This window comes from Zootoca vivipara, chromosome 1 (genome assembly GCF_963506605.1).
Source record: "Zootoca vivipara chromosome 1, rZooViv1.1, whole genome shotgun sequence".
NCBI classification, from domain to species: domain Eukaryota; kingdom Metazoa; phylum Chordata; class Lepidosauria; order Squamata; family Lacertidae; genus Zootoca; species Zootoca vivipara.
In genome coordinates, this window is record NC_083276.1 from 120177345 (window position 1) to 120201462 (window position 24118).

The window sequence follows — 24118 nt, forward strand, 5'->3', positions numbered from 1 at the left end:
TTGGTTGTTTTTAACTAAAGGGGCTAACTAAATCTGGATCATTTAAGGGGGGGGAATATTACCTGAGTTTTACTGTAAATTGCACTCCAGTCTTCACGACCAACGGCCTCTGAGAGTGTGTCGGCATGCATGGCTGTCTTTCTACCACGAAGGAGCTGGACAAGGAATAAAGAAATGGCATTCTAATTTGTCTTGACAAGAGAATGAACTATGGGCAAAGGGCACAAAAGAGCGACATTAAAAATATAATCTATTTCAATATTTTGGTTCATTTTTAACGGACCACAAAAAACCAAAACTAAACCCCCAAACCTACCTCTGAATGAGTTGCTTGATGAGGCCTAATGTCCGTTCATATAGCCCATTTTTCTGTTGTGGGATGGGGTCTGTCTCATAGGTAAACTTCTGCTCCAACTCCTCCAGTTTTTTGAGCTGCTGGCGAATTTGCTGAAGACTCTCTGCTACAGTAGTAAACCTGCCATTTACAAGCGTTATTTTTTTTAACAGTGCTAAGCAATTTAGCTGGAACACTGCAGAGTTAAGGTCTGAACGCTCTCTCCGTGACCAGCGGGGAACAAATTTCTTTCGTCTAGGATATCCCAACCTTCACAGCTTTTCATTCTGCAAAGCTTAGAAGCACAGCAGGCCCCAGCACCACTCCTGTGTCAACATGCAGCTTCAGAGACTTGGGGTGGATGGAGAGAAAAGCTTATTCCTCCAAGGCCAGCAAAGCCAATGGACCGGGGGGGAGGGGGAGAGCCAACCTCTGAGGCAGCTCAGGAACCTGTTTTGTCTTCCTGTCGGGCGGCTCGACAGGGCAGACCCAACAAACATCCTGCTTCTGGACACTGAGAAGGCAGGAGGGGAAGAAACTGGCCTTGAGAGAAAAGGCTTGTCTTCCTTCGTTAATGCCTCCCACAGTGTGGAGCAGTGAGACTCGTGTTTGGACCACTGGATGTTGCCAAGCACAGAGGTGGAGAATCTGCAGGAAATGTTTACTGTATTAACCTGCTTTCTTTCCACTGTGCAGTTCCAATGTGGAACTTGGGATCATCATACCTCCAGGACCACCTCTTTCCATATGGACCTACCCGGACCCAGAGATCATCTTCTGAAGCCTCCCTTTGTGCCTCCTCCTCGAGAGGGCAAGAGGGCAGCCACATGAGAACGGGGCCTTCTCTGCGGTGGCTCCCCGTCTGCAGAATGCTCTCCCCAGGGAAGTTCACCTGGCCCCTTCATTATACAGCGGTTCCTCGTTTTGAGTCCGCCTCGTTGAGCATCCATTTCGGCGAACATCCGCGGCAAACCCGGAAGTACCGGAACAGGTTACTTCTGGGTTTGCCGCCCGCGCATGCACAGAACAATACTTTGTTGTGTGTCCTTTTTGTCTAGTGTCTGGGGCTCTGGAACGGATCCTGGTTGCAAAACAAACAGCAACTGTACACCTTTAGGCACCAGGCAGAAACATTCCTTTTTAACCAGGCGTTTGGTTGACCTGATGGACATCCAATAGCCTTTTAAAATGTGACTTTTTTGGGGGGGGGGTTGTTATTGGCTTATTGCTCTTATTTGGATTTTATATATTGTGATCTTTTCTGTGAACCGCCCTGAGACCTCCGGGTATAGGGCGGTATATAAATTCAATAAAATAAAATAAAATAAAAGTGGTCTCCTATCCAGGCGCTGACCAGACTCAAACCAGCTTAGGTTCAGCAAGGGTGCTTCAAGGCTGTGCGAAGGCTCCCATTTATTTACACTCCCTGCTTCCCCCCAAGCAGCTTTGGAAAAGCAGCCTCTACAGAACAATTCTCAAGCAAGTTGTGCAGGACTCGGTTCTTTCCAGACTCCTCCCCAAAAGGCCTTGCTTAGGAGAGGCCTACCAGTTCTGAAGCTGGTCCAAGCAAGCATTGGGCGGCCCTCCGATGCAAGCCATTTGCTGCCGCTGCTTCCATTCCACAAGTTCCTCTCGAATCAAGGCGTTCTGGGTGTGTTCCGACACATGCAGCGCAATGGATATTCTCTGTAGCACATCCTAGAGACAGGGAGCCATACAGGAAAGAGTAAGAACATTTATAATTCTAAAAATAATCTCACATCAATGGCATTTATTATTATTATTATTTATTAAATATGTAAACTGGCCCCTTCATCCTCATATCTTGATTGGTTGAGAGGGGTTGTATATTTGGGGCCAATATACAATATTTCTCCTTTGAGGTCGCAGTTTTTTTGCCTTCGGGGTGCGCTTCTGAGGCTTGCCGGTTTTTCCTTCTGTAAAATGGGCATTTTGCGATGGCCATGAAAGCTGCTCACATTTCCAAATATGCCTGTCCACACCCAGAAACGTTGGCAAGGGGTTGCCAAACTGTTAACGGAAATCTGAGGGCTCCCTTGGACAAAACAAGACTCCAGCCAAGAATATCAGAGCAAAACAGCAGCCAGTAGGCTTGGTCTTTATTAAAGAAAAATACTGTGGAGACAGGGCCCCACCTGCAACAAGGTGAAGCAAGATGGAGACCCAGAACAAAGAGAACCTCCACTTTTATCAGTTTTCCCATCACCAAGAAACATCCCCAAAATACATCATTCCTACATCACAGCTACGTAATCAATACCTCACAAAAAGGGAGGGTTCAAGGTAGAAATCTGAGCACCTTTGACACCTCTCCTAGTCCTCCTCTCACCCCTCCCAGGTGTGAATTCCTAAACACAAAGAGAAATTAAGTTTCCTAAGAGTTGAGAAAGCTAGAGAGTTCCAGAAAAACGTCTACTTCTGCTTCATTGACTATGCAAAAGCCTTTGACTGTGTCGACCACAGCAAACTATGGCAAGTTCTTAAAGAAATGGGAGTGCCTGATCACCTTATCTGTCTCCTGAGAAATGTGGGACAAGAAGCTACAGTTAGAACTGGATATGGAACAACTGATTGGTTCAAAATTGGGAAAGGAGTACGACAAGGTTGTATATTGTCTCCCTGTTTATTTAACTTATATGCAGAATTCATCATGTGAAAGGCTGGACTAGATGAATCCCAAGCCGGAATTAAGATTGCCGGAAGAAATATCAACAACCTCAGATATGCAGATGACACAACCTTGATGGCAGAAAGTGAGGAGGAATTAAAGAACCTTTTAATGAGGGTGAAAGAGGAGAGTGCAAAATATGGTCTGAAGCTCAACATCAAAAAAACCAAGATCATGGCCACTTGGAGGCAGTGAGAGATTTTACTTTCTTGGGCGCCTTGATCACTGCAGATGGTGACAGCAGTCACGAAATTAAAAGACGCCTGCTTCTTGGGAGAAAAGCAATGACAAACCTAGACAGCACCTTAAAAAGCAGAGACATCACCTTGCCTACAAAGGTCCGTATAGTTAAAGCTATGGTTTTCCCAGTAGTGATGTATGGAAGTGAGAGCTGGACCATAAAGAAGGCTGATCGCCGAAGAATTGATGCTTTTGAATTATGGTGCTGGAGGAGACTCTTGAGAGTCCCATGGACTGCAAGAAGATCAAACCTACCCATTCTGAAGGAAATCAGCCCTGAGTGCTCCCTGGAAGGACAGATCCTGAAGCTGAGGCTCCAATACTTTGGCCACCTCATGAGAAGAGAAGAATCCTTGGAAAAGACCCTGATGTTGGGAAAGATGGAGGGCACTAGGAGAAGGGGACGACAGAGGACGAGATGGTTGGACAGTGTTCTCGAAGCTACGAACATGAGTTTGACCAAACTGCGGGAGGCAGTGCAAGACAGGAGTGCCTGGCGTGCTCTGGTCCATGGGGTCACGAAGAGTCGGACACGACTAAACAACAACAAGAGTTGATCACTGTCTTTTGTTCGGAGGAGTCTTCCATTGTGAATGAGATGGCTAGCAGTCTGGCACCATTGATGGGGAAATGTCTAGTTGGCAGAGCCTCCTGCCTAGAGGATTATGGCTCCCAAGTCCCCCTTTCGATAGTCATGTGGAAATGTGTGTGTGTGATTCAGTGGGGGATTCCTACAACAATAGGCTTTGGGAAGTGTGATAGGACACATCCTCAGTTTGTGCAGCGAACCAACTACAGTGGTACCTTGGTTCCCCAAATGGCAAAAACCCGGAAGTGTGTGTTCCGGTTTTCAAATGTTTTTCAGAAGCTGAATGTCCAATGCAGCAGTTGTTTCCGGGGCATCTGCACCAATCAGAAGCTGCGCTTTGGTTGTCGAACATTTCAGAAGTCAAACGGACTTCCGGAACGGATTAAGTTTGGCGCTTTTGTTTTTACTATTTATTTGTTAATCTGTTTTTGTGACTGTGTGGAACTCAGTTCAGATTGATTTTGAGACCAAGGAAATGGATAAAAGCCCCCCCATCGAAACAATGACCATCATCAGTGCAGGTAAGGGAAAAAATTAATTTCAATTTCCTCTACAATACTGTCATATTTATTTCATAGTACAGTACATTGATTATTGCTTTCGTTTTATGGGTCAATGGTCTCGTTAGATAGTAAAATTCATGGTAAATTGCTGTTTAGGGGTTCTTTTTAAAAGTCTGGGGTGGATTAATCCATTTTGCATTACAGTGGTACCTCTACTTACGAATTTAATGCGTTCTGAATGCACATTTGTAAGTCGAAAAAAATTGTAAGTCGAATCCCATAGGAATGTATTGGGAGAAAAAATTCGTAAGTAGAAGCAACCCTATCTAAAAATTCGTAAGTAGAAAAAATCCTATCTAAACCGCATCCAAGATGGCGGACGGAACTCCATTCGTAAGTAGAGGTACCACTGTCCTTTCTATGGGGAAGCATGTCTTGGTTTTGGAACGCTTTGGTTGTGGAACGGATTAAGTTTGGGAACCAAGATACCACTGTAAGCTTGTTGACCTTCTCCCTCTGCTGAAAGCGTAGCCTGGTGCAGCCAATGCGATGGACTTGATTTCCTGACCATTGGAGGAATGCTGGCTGGGGCTGATGTTCAACAACATCTGGAAGGTCCTGTGTGTTGGCTACCCCTGGCCTTGAATAAAAACCAAAGTTTCCCCGTACTTTGCAAGGAGAGATGAAGCACAAGTGGCCAAGATGTTTCTTAAGGAAACGCCCGCCTGCCAGCCAGTTAGTTCCCCACCTGTGCTAAGCCAAGGGAGAGGGAAGGGAGATGCAGACCAGCAATTTAGACAAGGATACGATGCCTCTCCACAAGTTCACCTGTCTCATGAGGTCCAGCTGCAAATACTTTGTGTGGAGTTGTATTTTTTCCTTTAGGAAGTCTTCCTCGGTCATGCCACAGGGCTCATTTTCTGCAAAAACAGACCAAAGAATTCCTGTGTTACGGCATTACATTTGAAGAACACTCTTAAAGTTTGTGGAACTTTTAAAAAGAAAAGTAAAACCATATAGCTCAGCAGCTGGAATGTATTTAGAAGGGGGGGGAGTTCTGATTTTTTGCCCCCTTCAAAAGCAGAAGTGCTCTGAAAACCAGGAACCTATTCCTGCGCATTATAGACAAAGGTTTTAAGACCGACTTCCTTGTTAACGATTCTTAGGGAAACTGGTACAGTGGTACCTCGGTTTAAGTACACAACTGGTTCTGGAAGTCCATACTTAACCTGAAGCATACTTAACCAGAAGTGAACTTTCCCACTGAAAGTAATGGAAAGTGGATTAATCCGTTCCGGATGGGTCCGCGGAGTACTTAAACTGAAAGTACTCAAACCGAGGTATGACTGTATTAATTCCATCCTCAAGGCCCACAGTATATATTGTGTCGTTGAACAGAAGAGTAAATCTCAAGAAAGCAATGTTCCCAAACTCACAAACAGCCGCTTTAGAGTGTAATGAGAAGGAAACAAATTTAAGTTTTTTAATTCATTCCTGTATTATTCCCTGGCAGAGGAGCTTGTGGGATTTTCTGTCTCAGGTGTTCTCGAAGCTACCAACATGAGTCTGACCAAACTGCGGGAGGCGGTGCAAGACAGGAGTGCCTGGCGTGCTATGGTCCATGGGGTCACGAAGAGTCGGACACGACTAAACGACTAAACAACAACAACATTATTCCCTGGCAGAGGAGCTTGTGGGATTTTCTGTCTCAGGTGCCGAAGCAAACTTAGCCAGCCACATCCTGGGATCCATGGAGGAGACGCCATTTGCCATTCCGCTTCAGGCAGCCAGATGTTTTGTGCAGGCCCTCCCCATACCTTCATTTGCTGAGGTAATTTGCTAGAGGCACTTAGCTCTCTCTCACACACACACACCTCACCCCCCCCCCCAGGTTTACATCCAGTTTCAGAGAGCCATTGGGATAAAAAAATATTAAATGCCAGATGCCAGCATTTTTATAAAGGAAAGACAGCACATACAGAAAGGGTTAAGAGCTCCTCTCCCATCTGACAATCTTCCCTTTCTGTTAAGGCCTCAGGCAGTCAAAGGCGACTATGGGGTTGTGGCGCTCATCTTGCTTTCAGGCCAACAGAGCCGGCATTTGTCCACAGACAGCTTGGTCATGCGGCCAGCTTCTAGTGCAACAGAACACCGTGACGGAAACCAGAGCGCATGGAAACTCCATTTACCTTCCTGCCGCAACGGTACCTATTTATCTACTCACACTGGCGTGCTTTTGAACTGCTAGGCTGGCAGGAGCTGGGACAGAGCAACGGGAGCTCACCCTGTCACGGGGATTCAAACCGCCGACCTTCTGATCAGCAAGCCCAAGAGGCTCAGTGGTTTAGACCACAGCGCCACCCGCATCCCTTTACCTTTTCTATAATAAGTTTCACATGAAAAGCCGGCCTCACCCTCAAATTGCAACTCCCGACAAAGCAGTACAAGCATTTTACTAGAATGGTTATGGATTTTAAACCCCTGCGAAGCTGAACTGCTCACCTCTGACCTGCAAGGTTTTGTATTTGAAGTCGTATTCGTCTTGCGCATCCTCCAGATTTTTGATGGTCTGTTCGATTGCCTGGAAAAGCAATGACCTCATTTTCGGCATTCAATCTTATGCACTGGGAAATGGCAAAGAATTCGCAAGTTGCCCAACCCACCCTTCCTCCCGGGAGCTCAAGTTATCCCTCCCACCCCCTTTTATCTCCGCAACAACTCTGTCAGGGGTAAGGTTAGGCTAAGAGAGACAGAGACCGACTGGCCCAGGATCACCCAGTGAGTTTTGCGCCTGAGTGGAGATTTGAACCCAAGCCTCCCCATTGCTAGTCCAACACCTGAACCATTATATCGGGGTGGCCACTGCGATCTACTTTCAAATTTAAAATCTGGCAGTGATCTACCCGTTTTTTTGGGGGGGGGGGTTCAGCTCAAAGTTGTTGAGCTTTTTTTTAGGGAGGGGAAAAGCACGCTACTGGGGGAAGGAACAGAGGCAGCCACTAACCTTCTGATCACTAACAACATAAAAGCCTCCGTTTCAAAACTCAGGCTTCCCCTCTGCAACAATAGAGGCCAGCGCAGGGAGAAGGGCCGGGGCCGGAGGGGGATCGGTGATCGACCGTGATCTACCAGGGATCGACCAGTAGATCGCGATCGACGTGTTGGACATCCCTGCACTATACCATATTGAGGTAGAGCCCCCTGTGCGACTCCCAAGATGAACAAACCCCTGTCCAAATGTGGCAAGGAAAGGCAAGTCCCGTATTTTGCTCTCACACCTCTCAGGATGCCTTCAAGTGCTTTTCGTCAACAGGTTCTCAGCTTAAGAACTCCTGGACTTTCAATACTTACAGTGACACTATCCTTCACGCTTTTGACTTTCGCATCCAGTTCCTTCACTCTGCCCAGCACTACTGCGTTCTGCACAGTCCCTAGCTGCATCTGGAACGGAAACAATAATTCATGGCAACATGCAGAAGGGTTTACACATCAATGTTTTATAATACACATCTATCTCTGACTTTTGTCTTCTGGGTTTCAGGGGGCAAATGGGCAAATTTAGCAGGGGATCAAATACTTTCCCTCCTCACTGTAGCTTAACAGTGGCTTGAAGGTGACTTACGGTTCAGCAGGAAAGCAAACATATTTGGACATACAGTCCGCCATTTTTGTCCAAAAATTGCATGTGCTGCCCAATTACAAAGCTTATAAGCAATAACATTAAACTGCAGGCAAGAAAACATAACCAATAAATTTGATTTTAGATAGAAAGAAATTTAAACAGATACCGTATATTCCGGCGTATAAGACGACTGGGCGTATAAGACGACCCCCCAACTTTTCCAGTTAAAATATAGAGTTTGGTATATATTCGCCGTGTAAGACTACCCCTCTTCCACCGCACCGCACACCAAATAAAAATTAAAGAAACATCAGATTTGATTTCAATATGGTAATTTTAATTCGACAGTTTCCCTTTAAAAGCCTTCAAAATTCTCCTGTTCATCATCTTATGTCATAAGTATATCAATGACATATTGTGGTCTATAAGGCAACTTCCTATGTTCCTGTGGGGAGAACTGGGTTTCATTGAAACTTGATGGCCTTTTCTCCACATCCTTTCCTGGGAGAGCCACCGCTTTTCTCCCCCCCCCCCCCGTTTCGGGGCTCCTTCCACCCACCCAGAAGGCAGCAGAGCAGAGAGACAACAGCCTTCTCCTTGCAGGAAAGCCTTCCCGGGTGGCTTGGCAAGCCGAACGCACCCAGCTCAGCCCCCTCTCCCTCTCTAAAGCAAGAGCACCTTCCACCCACCCAGAAGACAGCACTTGCAGAGGAGAGAGGCAACAGCATTTTCCTTGCAGGAAAGCCTTCCCTTTTGTTCCTGCACGTGGCTTCGGGTGGCTGGGCTGAGCGGGCTATCTTCTCTAGGACTCCTGCTCAGTTCCTTTTAACCCCTAGCAAGCCGAGCACACCCAGCTCAGCTCCCTCTCCCTCTCTAAAGCAGGAGCCGACAGTGCAAGAAAGCTTTCCCTTTTGCTCCCTCCCCCCCTTTTGTTCCCTTTTGTTTGTCGGACGGCTCTGGCTGGGCTGAGCGGGCTATCCTCCTCACTTCAGGCACCCCCGTGTGCCGATAAAGAGGCGCTAATCCAGTCAAAGCCATGAGGGAGCCGTTCGCCCCTGCGGAAGAGGCGCTAATCCAGGCAAAGCCATGAGGGAGCCGTTTGCCCGTGCATTCGCCCCTGCGAAGAGCAGCCCTCTCCCGAGCACGCGCTTCTTCAGGGACTCCTTTAGGGAAACTGTGCCATGCCCCACGGCTGTTTTTGAGCTCCCCCCCCCCACCATATGCGGAGACTGCTGATTCTAGTACCCGGCGTTTAAGACGGCCCCCCAACTTTTGAGACGATTTTCATGGGTCAGGAAGTCGTCTTATACGCCAGTATATACGGTATGGCTTTTTAAAAAAATTGCGTCCTAAAGCAGGCACTGGGTGAGACTCTCTTGGCTGCAGCGAGATTGTTCCACTTAAAATTTACGGCTTGTTGTACATTGAAAGAAAGCTACAGGAAAATGATGTACCGTTGGTATTTGACTCCAGTAGAACTAGCAAAAACCTCCATTTATGTTGGAAGTGTAAAGATAAAGAAAGTACTTTTTACCACATGTGGTGGACATGTAAGAGACTTCTGGGAAATGAGATATAATGAATTTAAAAAAATGTTTAATATAATTTTTATCAAAAAAACAGAAGCCTTTACTAGGGTTAACGGGAGACAAAATACCAAAAAAATAAAAAAGACTATGTATGCGACAACAGCCTCAAGAATGCTATTTGCCCAGAAGTGGAAGGAAGAGAAAGTCTCAACTGAAGAAGAGTGGATAACCAAGATGATGGACTGTGCCGAAATGGCAAAGATGAGCATGAGGATCAGACACCAAGATGACAAGAAATTCAGTCAAGAGTGGGAAAAGTTTATAGAATATCTTAAAGGCTACTGTGTAGACTTTAAAGTGTTAGCAGGATTGTTTTAACACTTATAATGTAATATTAGTTAAGGTAAAAAAGGAGATAAAATAGATTAGACAAATGTTAATTAGATGCAAAAAAATATAGGGGGGAATTGGAAACCAGGGGTGGGGAGAGAAGTCCGAGGGATCTAAATAATCCCAGGAGTGTAAAAACTGAAAATGATGTGAATGTATAAGAACACTGTTTAAAAAATGAAAAATAAAATATTAGAAAAACCAACAGTAATTCAAAAAATAAAGAGATTGTTCTACAGGCTAAGGTGCCTGCACTAAGGCGGCTCTCCCATTCACTTGTTTTAACTTTCGTGACACCCATGTCAAGCAACAACAGAAGCCTCCAAAGACAATCGCGAGCTCTGAGCCAGGGGTCAGCAACCTGTGGCTCATGGGGGTTGTTTAACCGCCCCATGGACCCGCGCTCCTGTGCACCACGCTAAACCGGCGTGGAGCAGAGTGGCGACCGCCTTCTGCAACGCTGGCCAGCTTCCCATTGGCTACAGGAAGCTCCTGCAGCCAATGGGAAGCTGCGCACCCCCCTCTGCACTGGAAATAGCATTTGCACATGCGTGTGTGCACACTCTGGCCCACCACGGCGTCTGCGGGACCGTGAACCGGCCCAAGAGCTGACCCCTGAGCAGAGACATGACAGTGAAGGAGATCTTGGAAGACTAGCCTGAGCTTCAGCATATAATGTTGGGGGAGAACTCCACATGGCGTGCTGTGTGAATGCCGCTGTGGATCTCTACAGGGCATCTGTCAACGGCACGATGCTGTTTGCCCAGAGACAAAAAAGCAAGGGAGAAAAGAGTTACCTTATCTACTGCCTCAGCCAACTGGAGGATTTTCTCTTCTTCGTGCAGATACTTGGAGATCATCATGGCCATGAACATGGGGTCTTCCTCAAAAGTGTTCTAGAATACACCATAAAGAACAAGTTAATGCAAGCTGGCCAGGCTTCTCTCTCTTTTTGTTACATTTGCATATAAAATAGTAACAACAGGAGGAACTAAACAACATTGGCCAGGGCATCCTCAGGTTCTGACGTCCCATCAGACTCATAAAGATGCTCAGTGCTCAACTTCACAACAGGGGAGCTGCCAAAAAGCAGAAGCAGAGCCTATTCACACATGCACCACCTGGGGCAAACCACAGTCCCAGGAACAATCTGGGAAAATATGCTCATCTCAGCATTTAGCATTTCTGCAAGTACCCAACTTGCATCGCAAGTATCCAACATCCTTCAGAGGGCCACCTTATTGCAGGTAGAGTGTCAATATGCATAAACTTCACTACTGCAGCTGTTATTTGGCACCCCAAATTTGGGGGACCAGTTCAACATACAAGATCCAAGATTGTGGACCAGCAAGTGTTGAACAAGCATTGGGTGGGGAGGCAATCTGCCAACATTACCCTTGATTTGAAGACATGCTAAAATTTTCAGGACCGTAATACACAAAGCTATTGGCTGTGAAGTAATTGCATGCATTCACTCGAAGCACTATGATACCACTTTAAACAGGCATGGCTTTTCCAAAAGAATTTCGGGAGCTATAGTTTGTTACAGGTGCTGAGAGTTATTAGGAGACCATCTCCTATCCTGAGGTTTTTAATGTTTGAGGTTTTTCCTATGTTTTTCTATGTGCTGTAAGCTGCCCAGAGTGGCTGGGGAAACCCAGCCAGATGGGCAGGGTATAAACATTATTATTATTCCAGTCCCAGAGGTACAATTTCAAGAGTACCCTGTGAAGATGGATTGACTGGATAAATAAATGGGTTGAGCAGTGCTCTTAGACTGTTTCTCATTTGTTTCACTGGTACATGACCAGGAAAACTTCCAGCATTTTGGGGGGGATACTATCAAGGCCCTTCTGAACGGAAGGATCATGGCGAGATCTTCGCATGAAGGAAGAGTGTATGTAAACCTTGTGAAGAATTTTACACACTTTCTTTTACAGAGATACTTCTCATTCACAGGCGCGTTACCTGTAGGTTACGCTTGCTCTTCCTAATGTTGTGCTGAAGTAAAAAGTTGTTTTCCTGTGTGAAGCGGCTGTATTGGTCATCCAGCTGAGACAGGAGGTTATGGAACAGCAGAGTCGCCTGTGCAACATCGGTAGCAGCATGGTCCCTGGGAGATGAAGCAATGGGAAATGTTCACTTTCAGCCTCTTTACCCTTCCACAAACCTTCTTGCAAGGCTCTGGGGCATTCCCTCTGCCCTTCCAACAGCCTATTTTGGTTTATGATTTGCAGCAGCAATCCCAATTAATACTGCACAGCAACTAGCATCCGATAGGTACAAATAAAGCAAAACACCATTATGTTTTGGGTTAGAGAAGCACCAGGTACCAGTGTTAGAAACTCAAGGTATATAAGCTACACGCCAAATGGCTTCTTAAACCAAGGTTGCAGTCGCCAAAACGGAATGCCTAGTTGCCATTTGGGGGCAAGACGGCTCTTGCTTTTCAAATGATGGACTGCTCGTGATCAATTCTCGGTTGAACATCTGGCTTGTTCAGATGACAACCTTGAGCTAGGATAAGAAGTTCGAGAACTTGAAGAAGAAAAGTCACTTGATCCAGGGACAGTCCACAAATATACAGTGGTACCTTGGTTTTCAAACGCCTTGGTACTCAAACAAATAGGAACCCAAACACTGCAAACCCAGAAGCAAGTGTTCTGGTTTGCAAACTTTTTCCGGAAGCCGAACATGCTGTTTTGAGTGTTACGCTTCCAATTTGAGTGCGACACTTCCATTTTGAGTGTTACGCTGAAGTCTGCCTGTTTCTGCTATTTATTTTGCGTTTTTGTATCTGTGTGGGACCCAGTTCAGCTAATGATTGTGTGACTGCAGCACATTGTTTATTGCTTTCATTTTATAGAGCAATTGTCTCGTTAGATAGTAAAATTCAGGTTAAATTGCTGTTTTAGGGTTTTTTTATTTAAAAAGTCTGGAATGGATTAATCTATTTTTGCATTATGGGAACGCATGCCTTTGGTTTTGGAATGGACTTCCGGAATGGATTAAGTTTGAGAACTAAGGTACCACTGTATTGGCCTATTCTGACCTCTTTCTTAACAGTGTCTGCTCCTGTTCAGGCTGTATAGAAAAAGCAATTTGGTTCCAGAAATTCATTCCAACTGAGCAGATAAAATGTAAGTGAGAGAATTCTCCAGGGTGGGGTATTGTAGGGGCCCAAAGGGCCACAATTAAGGTGATAATGTAAATCCTTATAAATCTTGGAATATGCTTATATTAGACGAGTTATGGTAACCTGTTGCTTTAAAGAAACTGATGATTCAGCAAGAAGCCGTTCCTACTGGGATAGGTCAGCTATTATGTCAATTACAAAGAAGCAATTCATAATAGAACATAAATTGTTACATCCACACGTAACACAGGTTCCCATGCATGTAAACTAACTATATGTAACAGATCACGGGAAGAATCAAAGTTTAGTTAGTGATGCTTATTGCGCATGCGTATTAAATATGAAATGAGGTAATGATGAATATTAAATATACAGAGATGTAAAGATTTATACGATTGGTTAAATCAAAATCCTTTGTCTGAAATGTTATAAATTCCTCTGCCTCACGTTGGGCGGGGTTGCAGTTTTGCGAAAAGATTAGACTGTAACCTTATTGCTTTGCAATCAACATAATGGACTCCTAACTCCTCTTGTCTCTGAGTTTTATTGGCCTAACTCAGAAGTTAAGCCATTTTTTTTTGGCTTGCAACATTATTAGTGTGTAAAAACAGTCCAGATCCAATGATCCCTAGATGGTGGAGATCTCAGGCGCCAACCTGGTGCCGTGGCATCTTCACTTGGTCACAAGTGGTCGAAGACCAGATGCAAAATGCGCCTGTTGCCTGGTTAATTCCAAACACTGCCAGGTACCATGATGTCATGCAAGTAACATCCTCAATCATATATGCTTCTTTGTTGACTAGACTTAGGATGTCGTTGGCTCAACTTCCATACATCTCAAACATTAAACTGGTTGCCAAACAAGGGATAACAATATAACATGTTGTTTACTTGCTTTACCAAAACTTGTTTCCTATGCAAACATTATCTTTGGCACTTTTTAAAGCCCAATCGTTTTCGACAGGAGCAAATTAGGCCATGCACAGTTTGGAACACGATCTGATCATTTAACATCTCAAACACAAGTTGGCCTCTCACCAGTCTTGGGCTTCCAGCCACTGCGCTAGATACTGCCGTATCTCCATGGGGAAACTGTCATCGTAGAGCTGGTGAACCTGCTCCAGGAATTTTGAATCCAGCTGCTGCAGTTTATACCACTGACTCATCCTGCAAAATCAAAAGGAAGAGTTTTTTAAGAATACTTACCAGAACGTTCTCCATCACACACCTCAGCGGAGATTTTAGCTTCCTCTTCTCCGAGATCAGAATGGAACTGCAGGCTACCAAAAGTTTAGGAAGCTAGCAAAAGGAAGAGACCCCTGCAAGCCAGTAACTTGTGTGTGCCTATTCACAAGGCTGTTCCATCAGAAAATGGGTTAGGCCCAGCTGTACTAAAAAGCAAACTAATTCTGTGCCAAGCAACACTGGATTTTATAATGTTTAATATTCAATGTTTTACTATGTTTCTATATGTGCTGTAAGCAGCCAAGAGTGGCTGGGGAAACCCAGCCAGATGGGCAGGGTATGAATTATTATTATTAAGCTATATGAACAGCGCCATTTTTCTGCCTTTGCAACAGGGACTGAAAAGGCTACTGGAGGAATTGTGAGTAAGGGTGGGAAATGGGGATGAGCAGGACTTAGGCTGCAATCCTATACCCACTTACCTGGGAGTAAGCCGCACTGAATGCAACAGGGCTTACTTTTGAGTAGACATATAAAGCATTCTTCTGTTAAATGGCTAGGTGGACATGTAGGTACAAATAATAATAATAATCTTTATTGTGGTCCAATGACCCATAACATGGATTCAGAATAAAATACAGATTCATACAGACAACCCTCCAGGGAAGGGAGACCGAAGCGTTATTTGTTTAGTCATGGGTATGTTGATCTTTGATTCGTATGACTACGGTACAAATAATGTATCTCCAGATATGACACTACAGAACAATCCCCAAATGGTTTGGCATCTGGACACATCCTGCAACAAGTTCAGAAATCTCCCCTCTCTTGAGACTTGCATTAATTCAGCAACTGGAGGAAAGAGGTGCAACCTAACCCCTAAGTTAAGCAGTATCGCACACCACTGGGTTCAATGGCCAAGATTTAACAGGCATGCTTTTAACCGTTCCCCACTCAAATCAGAGGGGCAAAATAATGCTTAATTTGAGCGGGATAAGGCTAGATGCATTTCTGAACTGGCTCCAGACAGACCGCGATCTGGACCAAGACACAAGTCGGGAGAAATAACCCAACCTTTAGCACCTTAATAACCAATTCCCTCTTGTTTTGCTTTAATTCTGCCCTGGGCGTAGCCAGGATTTATGCTGGGAAGGGGCAGGACTCTGTCTGGCTCTGTCTAGCAGATTCTGAATGAAACGTCTCAACAACAGCTGTTTTAAATTGTTTTCTTTTGACCCCAAGAAAAATCTGTCAAAATCTTCAGTCATTTGACAACTACTGAAGGTAAATAAAAAAAATGACATCTGGGAGTACCTTTCATGCAGTTAAAGGGTATAATTTGCATAATTACAAAGAACACACCTTTTTATCCTTTTTTTAAAAAACAACCCCTAAAAACAAGTTTTATTGAATTTGCTGAAAACCGTTTCACACTTCCTTCTCAAATTCCTTTTTTCCAATGCAGTTTTTCTGTGCACGCTCAGTAAGCATAGGCCATTGAGAGACCCCCAACCCACCCCTGACCGTAGCCAGATCTTTATGCTCCGCAAGGTACTGAATGACCGCTCTATGGTCCAAGCAGTGGTGCACGGCTGAGCAAGAGAGATGGCAAGTTAGTATCCTAAATTTTGATGTTCTGCAGACAATGGCTCACACATTTAAGTGAAGGATGAAATAATATGCCACATACGTAAGTAACAAAAGCAGGCGCTGCTAAATGAAGGATCAAAATCAGAACTGCTGTAATTAGAATAATCAAGAATATGGAAGCAGAAAGGAATAAGAACTTTGTACCCTGAAATTCAGCACACGGGAAGTCACCCCAAATGGTTTAATTTGATATTTGAATAATTGGGGTTTTTTTATTTGTATTGTAATTTGGTATTGTGATAATTTGGCTCTTTTGGATCAATGCGATTAAAAATCAATATAAATTATTATACGAAAGCAGGCACTGACGTTTTCTAGTGAAAAATACTTGCCAGGGAGGGAGATTGCGAGACTTTTGTTTATTTAGTTGATGTGGGGGGGGGCAGCTGCCTGCCCCCGGCTACGCCCATGAATTCTGGCCCCGGAAAGTAAGTGCAATCGCCAGCGAAGCTTGCAACACGCAACATGCATTTCAAGAATGCAACTGTGCAGCCCCATCTCCCAAGTGCTGTATATTTGGAAGTAGCGTCCAGCTGCTTCCGTACAGAACTGTGAATGATGAAAAAACTAAAAATCTTAATGGCAAAAAATAGGTTTTTCCTGAGTAACTGGTGCATTTGCGCAGGAGGGGATAGGAAAAACCATTCGCACCATAAATTTAACACACACTTGATGCGTATTTTACACACACACACCCTCCCAAAAAAATAATCCTGGCACCATTAGTTTAAGCGTGCTGCGAATTGCAGTTCTGTGCGGAGTAAACTACTATTTCCCGATTATTTTATTATTAATATTATTATTATTTAGAGAAGCAATGCCTAGCGTGGATGCGGCCTTACTCTGGCATAAATCGAAGGAACCGCAGGCTTATTTTTTAATCCCTGCGCTGGAGAGACACTTGCGCGGAGACCCTGGGAATCCGTAAGGCCCAAGCAGACGGATGGCCCCCTTTCTGCATGCATCTCCCTTGCATTCTTGGAGAGCCCAAAACTATGCAAGCACGGAAGCAAGCAGCACCTTGCTGCTTCTGCTTACCTGGCTGGTCTGCAGATGCCCCGGAGCGCGCGCCCACTGCCCCTCAAAAACTCCCCGACTCTGCCTAAAACGAAAGTAAGTCGGACTGGGAAATAGCAAGCGGCGACAGGCGCGCGACCAATCAGCGAGGCGCTGCTTTCGGCGAGCAACCATTCAGGAGACGCGTGTGTGTGTGTTCCGCCTTCTTTGAATAATTAGGCTGTTCCCACGATTGCGCCCTCCCCCCTCTCCTGCAAAAGTGCGGCTGTAGTTTAGCAAAGGAGCCGCGCTATTTTCGTGTTTTGATCTTGCTGCGCTCTTTTTGCAAACGTTTCCTAAAGCTAGCTAACGCGCCCTCTCTACCGTCTCCTCATCCTTGCCCTTTCTTCTTAAAAAAATAATAATATTATTATAGGAAGAGCATTGTTCCCCTTGGCAAGATGTGTGTGTGGTTGTGTATATATATCAAATTCAATCCATGTATCTCAGGGCTGTTGACAGATGTTTCCTTTGACAGAATTTAACACTTCTGCTGCTGCTGTTGTTGTTTTTTAATATATACTGCCCTTCATCAAGAGATCCCAGAAGCAGTTCAAAGAATAAAATGCAAGATAAGGCACAGTACATAATTAAACCAAAACAACAAAACACCCTCCCCCTTCCCACAGATGCATTTAAAAGCCTGTAGAATATTCATCAGCCAAAGGTTGATTGAAGAGGAATGTTTTAACCTGGCGCTAAAAGTATATAATGAAAGCACCAGGTGAACCTCCCTAGGGAGAGCATTCTACAAACAGGGTGCCACTGCAGAAAAGGCCCTCCAGATCTCACTTGGAAGAGCACAAAGAAGGGCCTCAGTTTGTTCTAATAAGGACAAAAACCTCAAGGTTAGTGAGTTTGAGAGGATTGCATGATGAGGGCTTCCTAATTTTTGCATGTGCTTGGCACAAAATAATTAGCAACCCAATCCTAGGTGGAATTTACAAATCCAAGACTAGCAAGAAGGCGTTTCCCGCACAATGCTCTGTAGCTCTACAGTACTCTGAAGTTAGCCCCCCCCCAGTTGCATAGGATTAGCTCCCACGTAAAAGCACATCAGATTACAGCTTCTGTTTAAATACAGTATTTGAAGCTTCCCTATGGTTTTGTACCTCCCCAAAGGTCAGGTTTTCAGAGTTATGCGTTTCCTTTAGCATCAGTACTGTTGTAGGTAATATCTCAAACTCCTAAAACTATGGGTATGGGGTGGAGAGAGGAGGGAAGATTTCACCCAACGTGGGACTCCAACCCTGAGATTAAGAGAGTATCCCAGGAAATAAGTTTCCTGTGTAGAACTTTTCTTACACTGATGCCACCAAAGTTTCCACCCTTGAGCAATGAAGCAGAAGTCTGCAAAGTTGCCAAGTTCAATATTATCAAGCTTCTTGGTAAGGCAATGAACGGTCAGGGTCAAACATGCACAAACTGCTAGGAAACCCCCAAGATTTCAGCCTGCTTTTTCTAGCCAAACCACACAGAAAGAGGAGGCGGATGCTGCGCCAGGGTGAAGGGCGGGAGGAGAGCGCTGTTCCTGGAACAGCACAGCCACACGTGCTTTCTGAGAAACAGGGACAAGTACAGGAAAGCCATCGTCCTCAATGAAAACGAAAGTTAAAAACGGTCCCAAGTGGTGGGGGTTTGGGGAGGGAAAGGAGAAACAGCTGGCTTCAGAGAGATAGCTGGGAGGGTTGCTTTGACCTCATTTCTCCTTCCGATTTCAATAACCTCTGAATTAAAGAAAAGAAAGCAAAGCCCCAGCTTACTATTGCAGTGTTTCGGATCGATGCAAAGCGATATATGAGCGCGTCCATTGTAAAGCACTCTGAAAACAAGACAGGAACCCAGGAAGTTCAGAGGGGAGCTGTCAAGGAAATACTGGCATGGACAGAAATGGACAGTGTTGTGACTTGTTGCGTCTCCTGCTGGCCAACATGGGGCAGTAGGGCTTAATAACTTATGCCAGGGAGCCCAAATCTGGTTTCACATCCTTGCTTTTAACAACAGGATTGAAGTGGAAGTTAAGGGGGCCCCGGAGCTGGTTCATAGTACCCAGTTCCTTATTTGCATGAAAGTTCACAACACTGCTCAATCGGAAAACACACATATTATGCACAAACTAGTGTTTGTACTTATCTGAACCCCAAAATAAACTCTGGTCTATCTGATATATTAACCAATTTTAGCATCTTCTCCGGTAGCAACGGAGAAAGTGAGGACATGAGCAGAATGCCTTCCTCTTATCACCATGGGCAAAGCTTGGTCGAGAAAGCACTGCACTCTTGGTTCTGTGGTCATTTCTAGATGTCCTGTATATTAAGGCATTCATTCACGCATTTTACTTACATACACACACACACACCTCTTGAAGGTTATGCAATGATCAAAAACAATAGCATTCATTATACATGCTTCATGTGTGCAGGTCCTTTCAGAGACTGAGAGGGGCTTGGGTAACTTCAAGTTTCTGTGACCCCCTAGCCATTATAAAAATAAAAACTGACAACACAGGAGTGGGTGAATAAGGCACACACAAAAAAGAGAGACATAATTTGTGTATTTATTTGACATTTTTCCTACCCTTCATGCACCAATTCGTCAGATAAATCTTTTTTTGCCATTAAGATTTTTTGTTTTTTCATATTTCACTAAAATACAGAAAACTAATGTAAAAAACAACAACAATCCACAAACAGTACCGTAGTAAAAATAGACTATGGAGACCTCTCTTAAAGGTTTTTAACCCTTACCACCCACAGAAGGTAGCAGCCCCTCCCAGCTCTCACAGCTGATATTAAGCATGGTAAGTCCATTCCAATGTTCTTATCTCATAGTCAACTAGACTTAAAACTATAAAGACACAAAAATGTAACAATTCTCTACCTTTCAACACCTATTTGAACCAAGCTCAGCTATCGGTAGTGGTTTCTTTATATAATCAGCTGTTAGTCATAAGTCATAATCACTATACTGTACACTCTCCAGCCAAGGTGGTCTGCTATTCTTTTGGCCATGCAAAAACCACTTGTCTTGGAGCTAGAAAATCCAGTTCTCAATCTGATGTCCAGCCGTTTCTGGATATGTGTCAATTTATTCAATATTTCCAATGCGGCTAGGCTTTAATGAAAGGCCCAATGTGTTTTCACACATAAGTACCATATGTTACTTGCAGTCACTCTAGCTTGTAGTTTTTAAGGCTGCTTCGAAGAGTTATTCACACATACGTGTGTTTGGCTCAGTTCTCCATTGTATCAAGGTTTAATATATCGTAAGAATGACAGTTTGGTGCACACAGATTAAAATATCACAAGAATAAATATATAGCAAAACACATAAGCTTTGTGGATATGCACAACTTGTAAGATTTGTTGAAAGCATGGTGGATTTTGGAATGGCTGCCAGGATTCATAGTTCAAGATCCAGAAGTGGGAAGAATTGAAATATAGAACCCCAATTTTTAGGGAGTGGGAAGGACAGACTGCAAAGAGCAGCAGGAATTCTACCACAATTCCCCATTAAATTATATCTATATAGTGTATAAAGGCAGAAGTAAGATTTTTAGACCTGTGCAACTAATTTGATTCTAGCATTTCAGTAGTACATCCATTTCCTATTTGTTCATTGCCACTTGTTTCATGTACTAAGTTCTAGTCCCAGTTCAGACATAATGCTAAAACAGGGTTGTGAGAACAAGCCAAAGTGAGCCTCAGGCTTGCACAGTGCCAATGCTCTCCTCCTTCACATGCAATGTCAGGAAAGTGCATACAGTGGTACCTCGACTTACGAAGACGATCTGTTCCGCGGCCGTCTTCGTAGGTCGAAGTCTTCTGTTGTCGAAGCGGCGCTTCTGCACATGCGCCGACTGCGCGCGCCACTTTGCACAGGCGCAGAACGCGCACGCAGAGCGCGCACGGCGAAAGGACTTCGGAAGTCAAAACCTTCGAAAGTTGAGGTACCACTGTACTTCTATCCAGGGCTGGATTTAGGTTTGATGAGGCCCTAAGCTACTGAAGGTAATGGGGCCCTTTATATGTCCAGCTGTCCTTTGTCAACAACAAATTGTCGCTGTTTTTTGTGTTGAATATATGCTATATGGTCATTGATGAACCTAATAGGTATCTAAAGCCATTTGCACATAACAAAATATGTATTTTATCAAAGTAATTGTTGAACTGAAATACAATTAAGAAGAAGTGGGGGGGGGGGCAAGAGAGTGGGCCACTAAGCTATAGCTTGTTTAGCTTATACGTAAATCTGGCACTGCTTCCATTAGCAATTTTAAATCATCTGCAGCTTTCTGTTATGGAAAAACTGATAAAATGGTGCTTAGTTCACTGTGCTTAGTTCAAACAAGCCAGGACTAGAATAAGAGAATCACAGAATAGTTGGAAAGGACCATCTAGTTCAACTTGCTGCAATGCAGGAATCTTTTGACCCACCTGGGGCTCAAACCCTGAGATTAAGAGTCTTGTGCTGTATTGACTGAGCTATCCCTCAGGGCTAAACCATGGAGAGCAGGGGTGGGGTGCACAAGCCAAAGGCTTATCACAGCTTGTTCTTTGGACCCAAACCATGTTATGTCTGAACCAGGCTAAGTACTGACTTAATTTATGAAAGCAGAGTTTGGTAAAAGACAATTGTGTGTGTCTGGAGGAATGATGAGGAACCTATGGTTCTCATCAACACCAGTCAGGATGACTAACAGTAATTGATGATGGCAGTTGTACTCCAGAAATGTCTGTAGGGTCACAGGTTCCCCATCTGTGCTCCACATGATACAGATAGAGTATCTACAAAGGGAACTAGAAAAAATATCTTCTTAGGAATGTTTCTGTTTAAAAGCATACATATGCACTTTAGAATCGTCAGTCAGCTGAATATGGAGAACTCAACTGGAAGAGAAGAAGAAGAAGAAGAATCTATCAGTTCGTGGAAATTTGTTGCTGTTTGTTTTCTGAAATGCAAGTTGAGCTACAGCTTGCTGGAAATGAGAATGCCAAATGCATATCTGAAAACTGAAAGTTGAAGCAAGCAAAAAATCTATTTGTTCCCCTCTTGCGACATTAATTCAGGGTGGGGGGGGGGAGAATATCACTGAGGATTAGAGGCACAATTTGATCTTTAAAATCATTTTTAAAAGACCCAGCTTCGTTTTGGAAGCTTGTGCCATATCAGTCCTACGGAGGAAGTAGTACTAAATAGGCAAAGTGTTGTCTTTTCCTTAGTTGGTGGAGGAATGCGCAAGCTTGTGAATTATACAAAACTATTCATCGTAGCGAAAGAAAGTGCAGCCTATTGAGGGCTACAGATACAGTAGTTTGGTTATGAATGTAGAAATTTTCTCTTATAAGTATACATTTATCAGTGTGCTGTGTGCAGTGTTTGCATAATTCCTTAAAATGGAAGCAGTTTCTGGAGCTGCAAGGTAGCAAACAAGCATGCATGTACAGGGAGTCTTTTAAGAGCAGCTGCGAGGATTTTATTTGGAAACGATTTATTGCTTCCTAACCATTTGAAGAGCTAAGTGTTTTAGAGCAGTGTTTCCCAACCTTGTGCCTCCAGATGTTTTGTGACTACAATTCCCATCATTCCTGACCACTGGTCTTGCTAGCTAGGGATGATGGGAGTTGTAGTCACAAAACATCTGGAGGCACAAGGTTGGGAAACACTGTTTTAGAGTACTATTCTCTTCTCCTCCTGACAAACTACTCAGTCTTCCCTATGAAGCTGTCCTTTTAGCATGGGCTGGTTTAGTGTGCTGTCTGAACCCAGAATCACTGTTAAGCTGTCTCCCTCTCAACCTGAGTAGGAACCAAGAACAGGTGCAAAGCAGCTGCAATCTGCTCAGAGAGAGACCACCCATTTGCGTTAAGCCATCGTTTCATTTCACATTATGTGAGAACACAGTCGCTAGCTCTTTCGTTATAGCACCTGATAACCAGTGCTGACATACATAGTGCCGTTTTATCAACAGCAGAAAAAAGTTAGTGACGATAAAACTTTGCGCAGTCTGGTACAGTGGCACCTCAGAAGCCGAACGGAATCCGTTCCAGAAGTCCGTTCGACTTCCAAAACATTTGGAAACCAAGATGCGGCTTCCGATAGGCTGCAGGAAGCTCCTGCAGCCAGTTGGAAGCCATGGAAGTTGCGTCAGACGTTCCGGTTCCAAAGAACGTTTCCAAACCGGAACACTCACTTCCGGGTTTGTGGTGTTTGGGAGCCAAAACGTTCGACTTGCAAGGCTTTCGGGACCCAAGGTACGACTGTATTCTAAAAGATACCCAGCCCACTCCTTAACAGCAACTCTTCATTTGTTAACCACAATTTAGAAGAAATTAAGTTTGGAACGTACAGCAGTTTCCATTACGGTAGGGCTCAGGTGTTCTCTCAAAATAGCATAGACACTTGGAGACATGGGGAGAAGGTCTGATGGAGAAGGCGGGTCTGTGGAATCACTCAGGCTTTAAACAAAAAAGAGAGAGACAAAAATGACATCTTGAATGAGTAATACGCGAGAAGCAGATACTGTTGCAAGGGGCTGAGCTCAATTGACACCTCAAGCACATATGTACTTTATTTTCCCTTCCCATCAATCCTGGAATGTTCACCCACTTATTAGGAGAGGGTTTCCAAGACAAAGCAGCAAAAGAAATGTAACTTCCTCTGCTGAAGAGCAACATACCAAGTGGACTGATATGCCAGACTTTCCAGACTAAGAAGTTTGGGAAACACGACTTAATCAGCATGACTCACATTTTGGAGACTGGAATAAATACAGAGGGGACGTAACCTTTGGTTCCTCCTTCCATAGGCCTTGGCACTAAATTAAAGCAACAACAACATTATGGACATTAAATCTCCCATCTATGAAACCAGAAGTACATATTTGGCAGTGCAGCCGGGTGAATTTGTTCTTCACTGAAGACAGTTGGTGGGGGAGGACACAGAGCTCAGTGGCAGAGCATACATTCTTCACATGCACAAGGTTCCAGGTTCAAGTCCTGGCCAAAACTACTGGTGATGGGAGAAGCTTCTGCTTGAAACCTTGAAGAACCACTGCCAGCCACAGTTGACAATAGTAAGCTAGGTGGACCAGTGGTTTGACTTGGTAAATGGCCACTTCCTGTATTAAAGGCTGCTCCAGAAGTTCTTATGATGGGGCTTAACCACATTTGACTTTCTGATCTGGGCTTGTGCC

At 44.3% G+C, this 24118-nt stretch overlaps 2 protein-coding genes across 2 annotated transcripts in view; both read right to left on the bottom strand.

The window, feature by feature from the left end:
• STAT1 (signal transducer and activator of transcription 1) overlaps nt 1–16995 on the bottom strand; it is a 40843-nt gene extending 23848 nt beyond the window's left edge. Inside the window, exons 1-10 of the mRNA XM_060281420.1 lie at nt 16906–16995; nt 14071–14199; nt 11865–12009; nt 10694–10792; nt 7707–7796; nt 6858–6936; nt 5184–5275; nt 1881–2032; nt 317–475; nt 63–155 (exon numbers count right to left, since the gene is read on the bottom strand). Of these exons, the coding sequence (XP_060137403.1) occupies nt 63–155; nt 317–475; nt 1881–2032; nt 5184–5275; nt 6858–6936; nt 7707–7796; nt 10694–10792; nt 11865–12009; nt 14071–14198 (1037 nt within the window). The 5' untranslated portion in view covers nt 14199; nt 16906–16995. The remainder of the gene's footprint in view (nt 1–62; nt 156–316; nt 476–1880; nt 2033–5183; nt 5276–6857; nt 6937–7706; nt 7797–10693; nt 10793–11864; nt 12010–14070; nt 14200–16905) is intronic.
• A 4172-nt stretch (nt 16996–21167) lies between these two features.
• Nucleotides 21168–24118, bottom strand: part of STAT4 (signal transducer and activator of transcription 4) — a 32336-nt gene continuing 29385 nt past the window's right edge. Inside the window, exons 22-24 of the mRNA XM_035136278.2 lie at nt 23674–23740; nt 23273–23381; nt 21168–21812 (exon numbers count right to left, since the gene is read on the bottom strand). Coding sequence (XP_034992169.1) covers nt 21786–21812; nt 23273–23381; nt 23674–23740 — 203 coding nt within the window. The 3' untranslated portion in view covers nt 21168–21785. The remainder of the gene's footprint in view (nt 21813–23272; nt 23382–23673; nt 23741–24118) is intronic.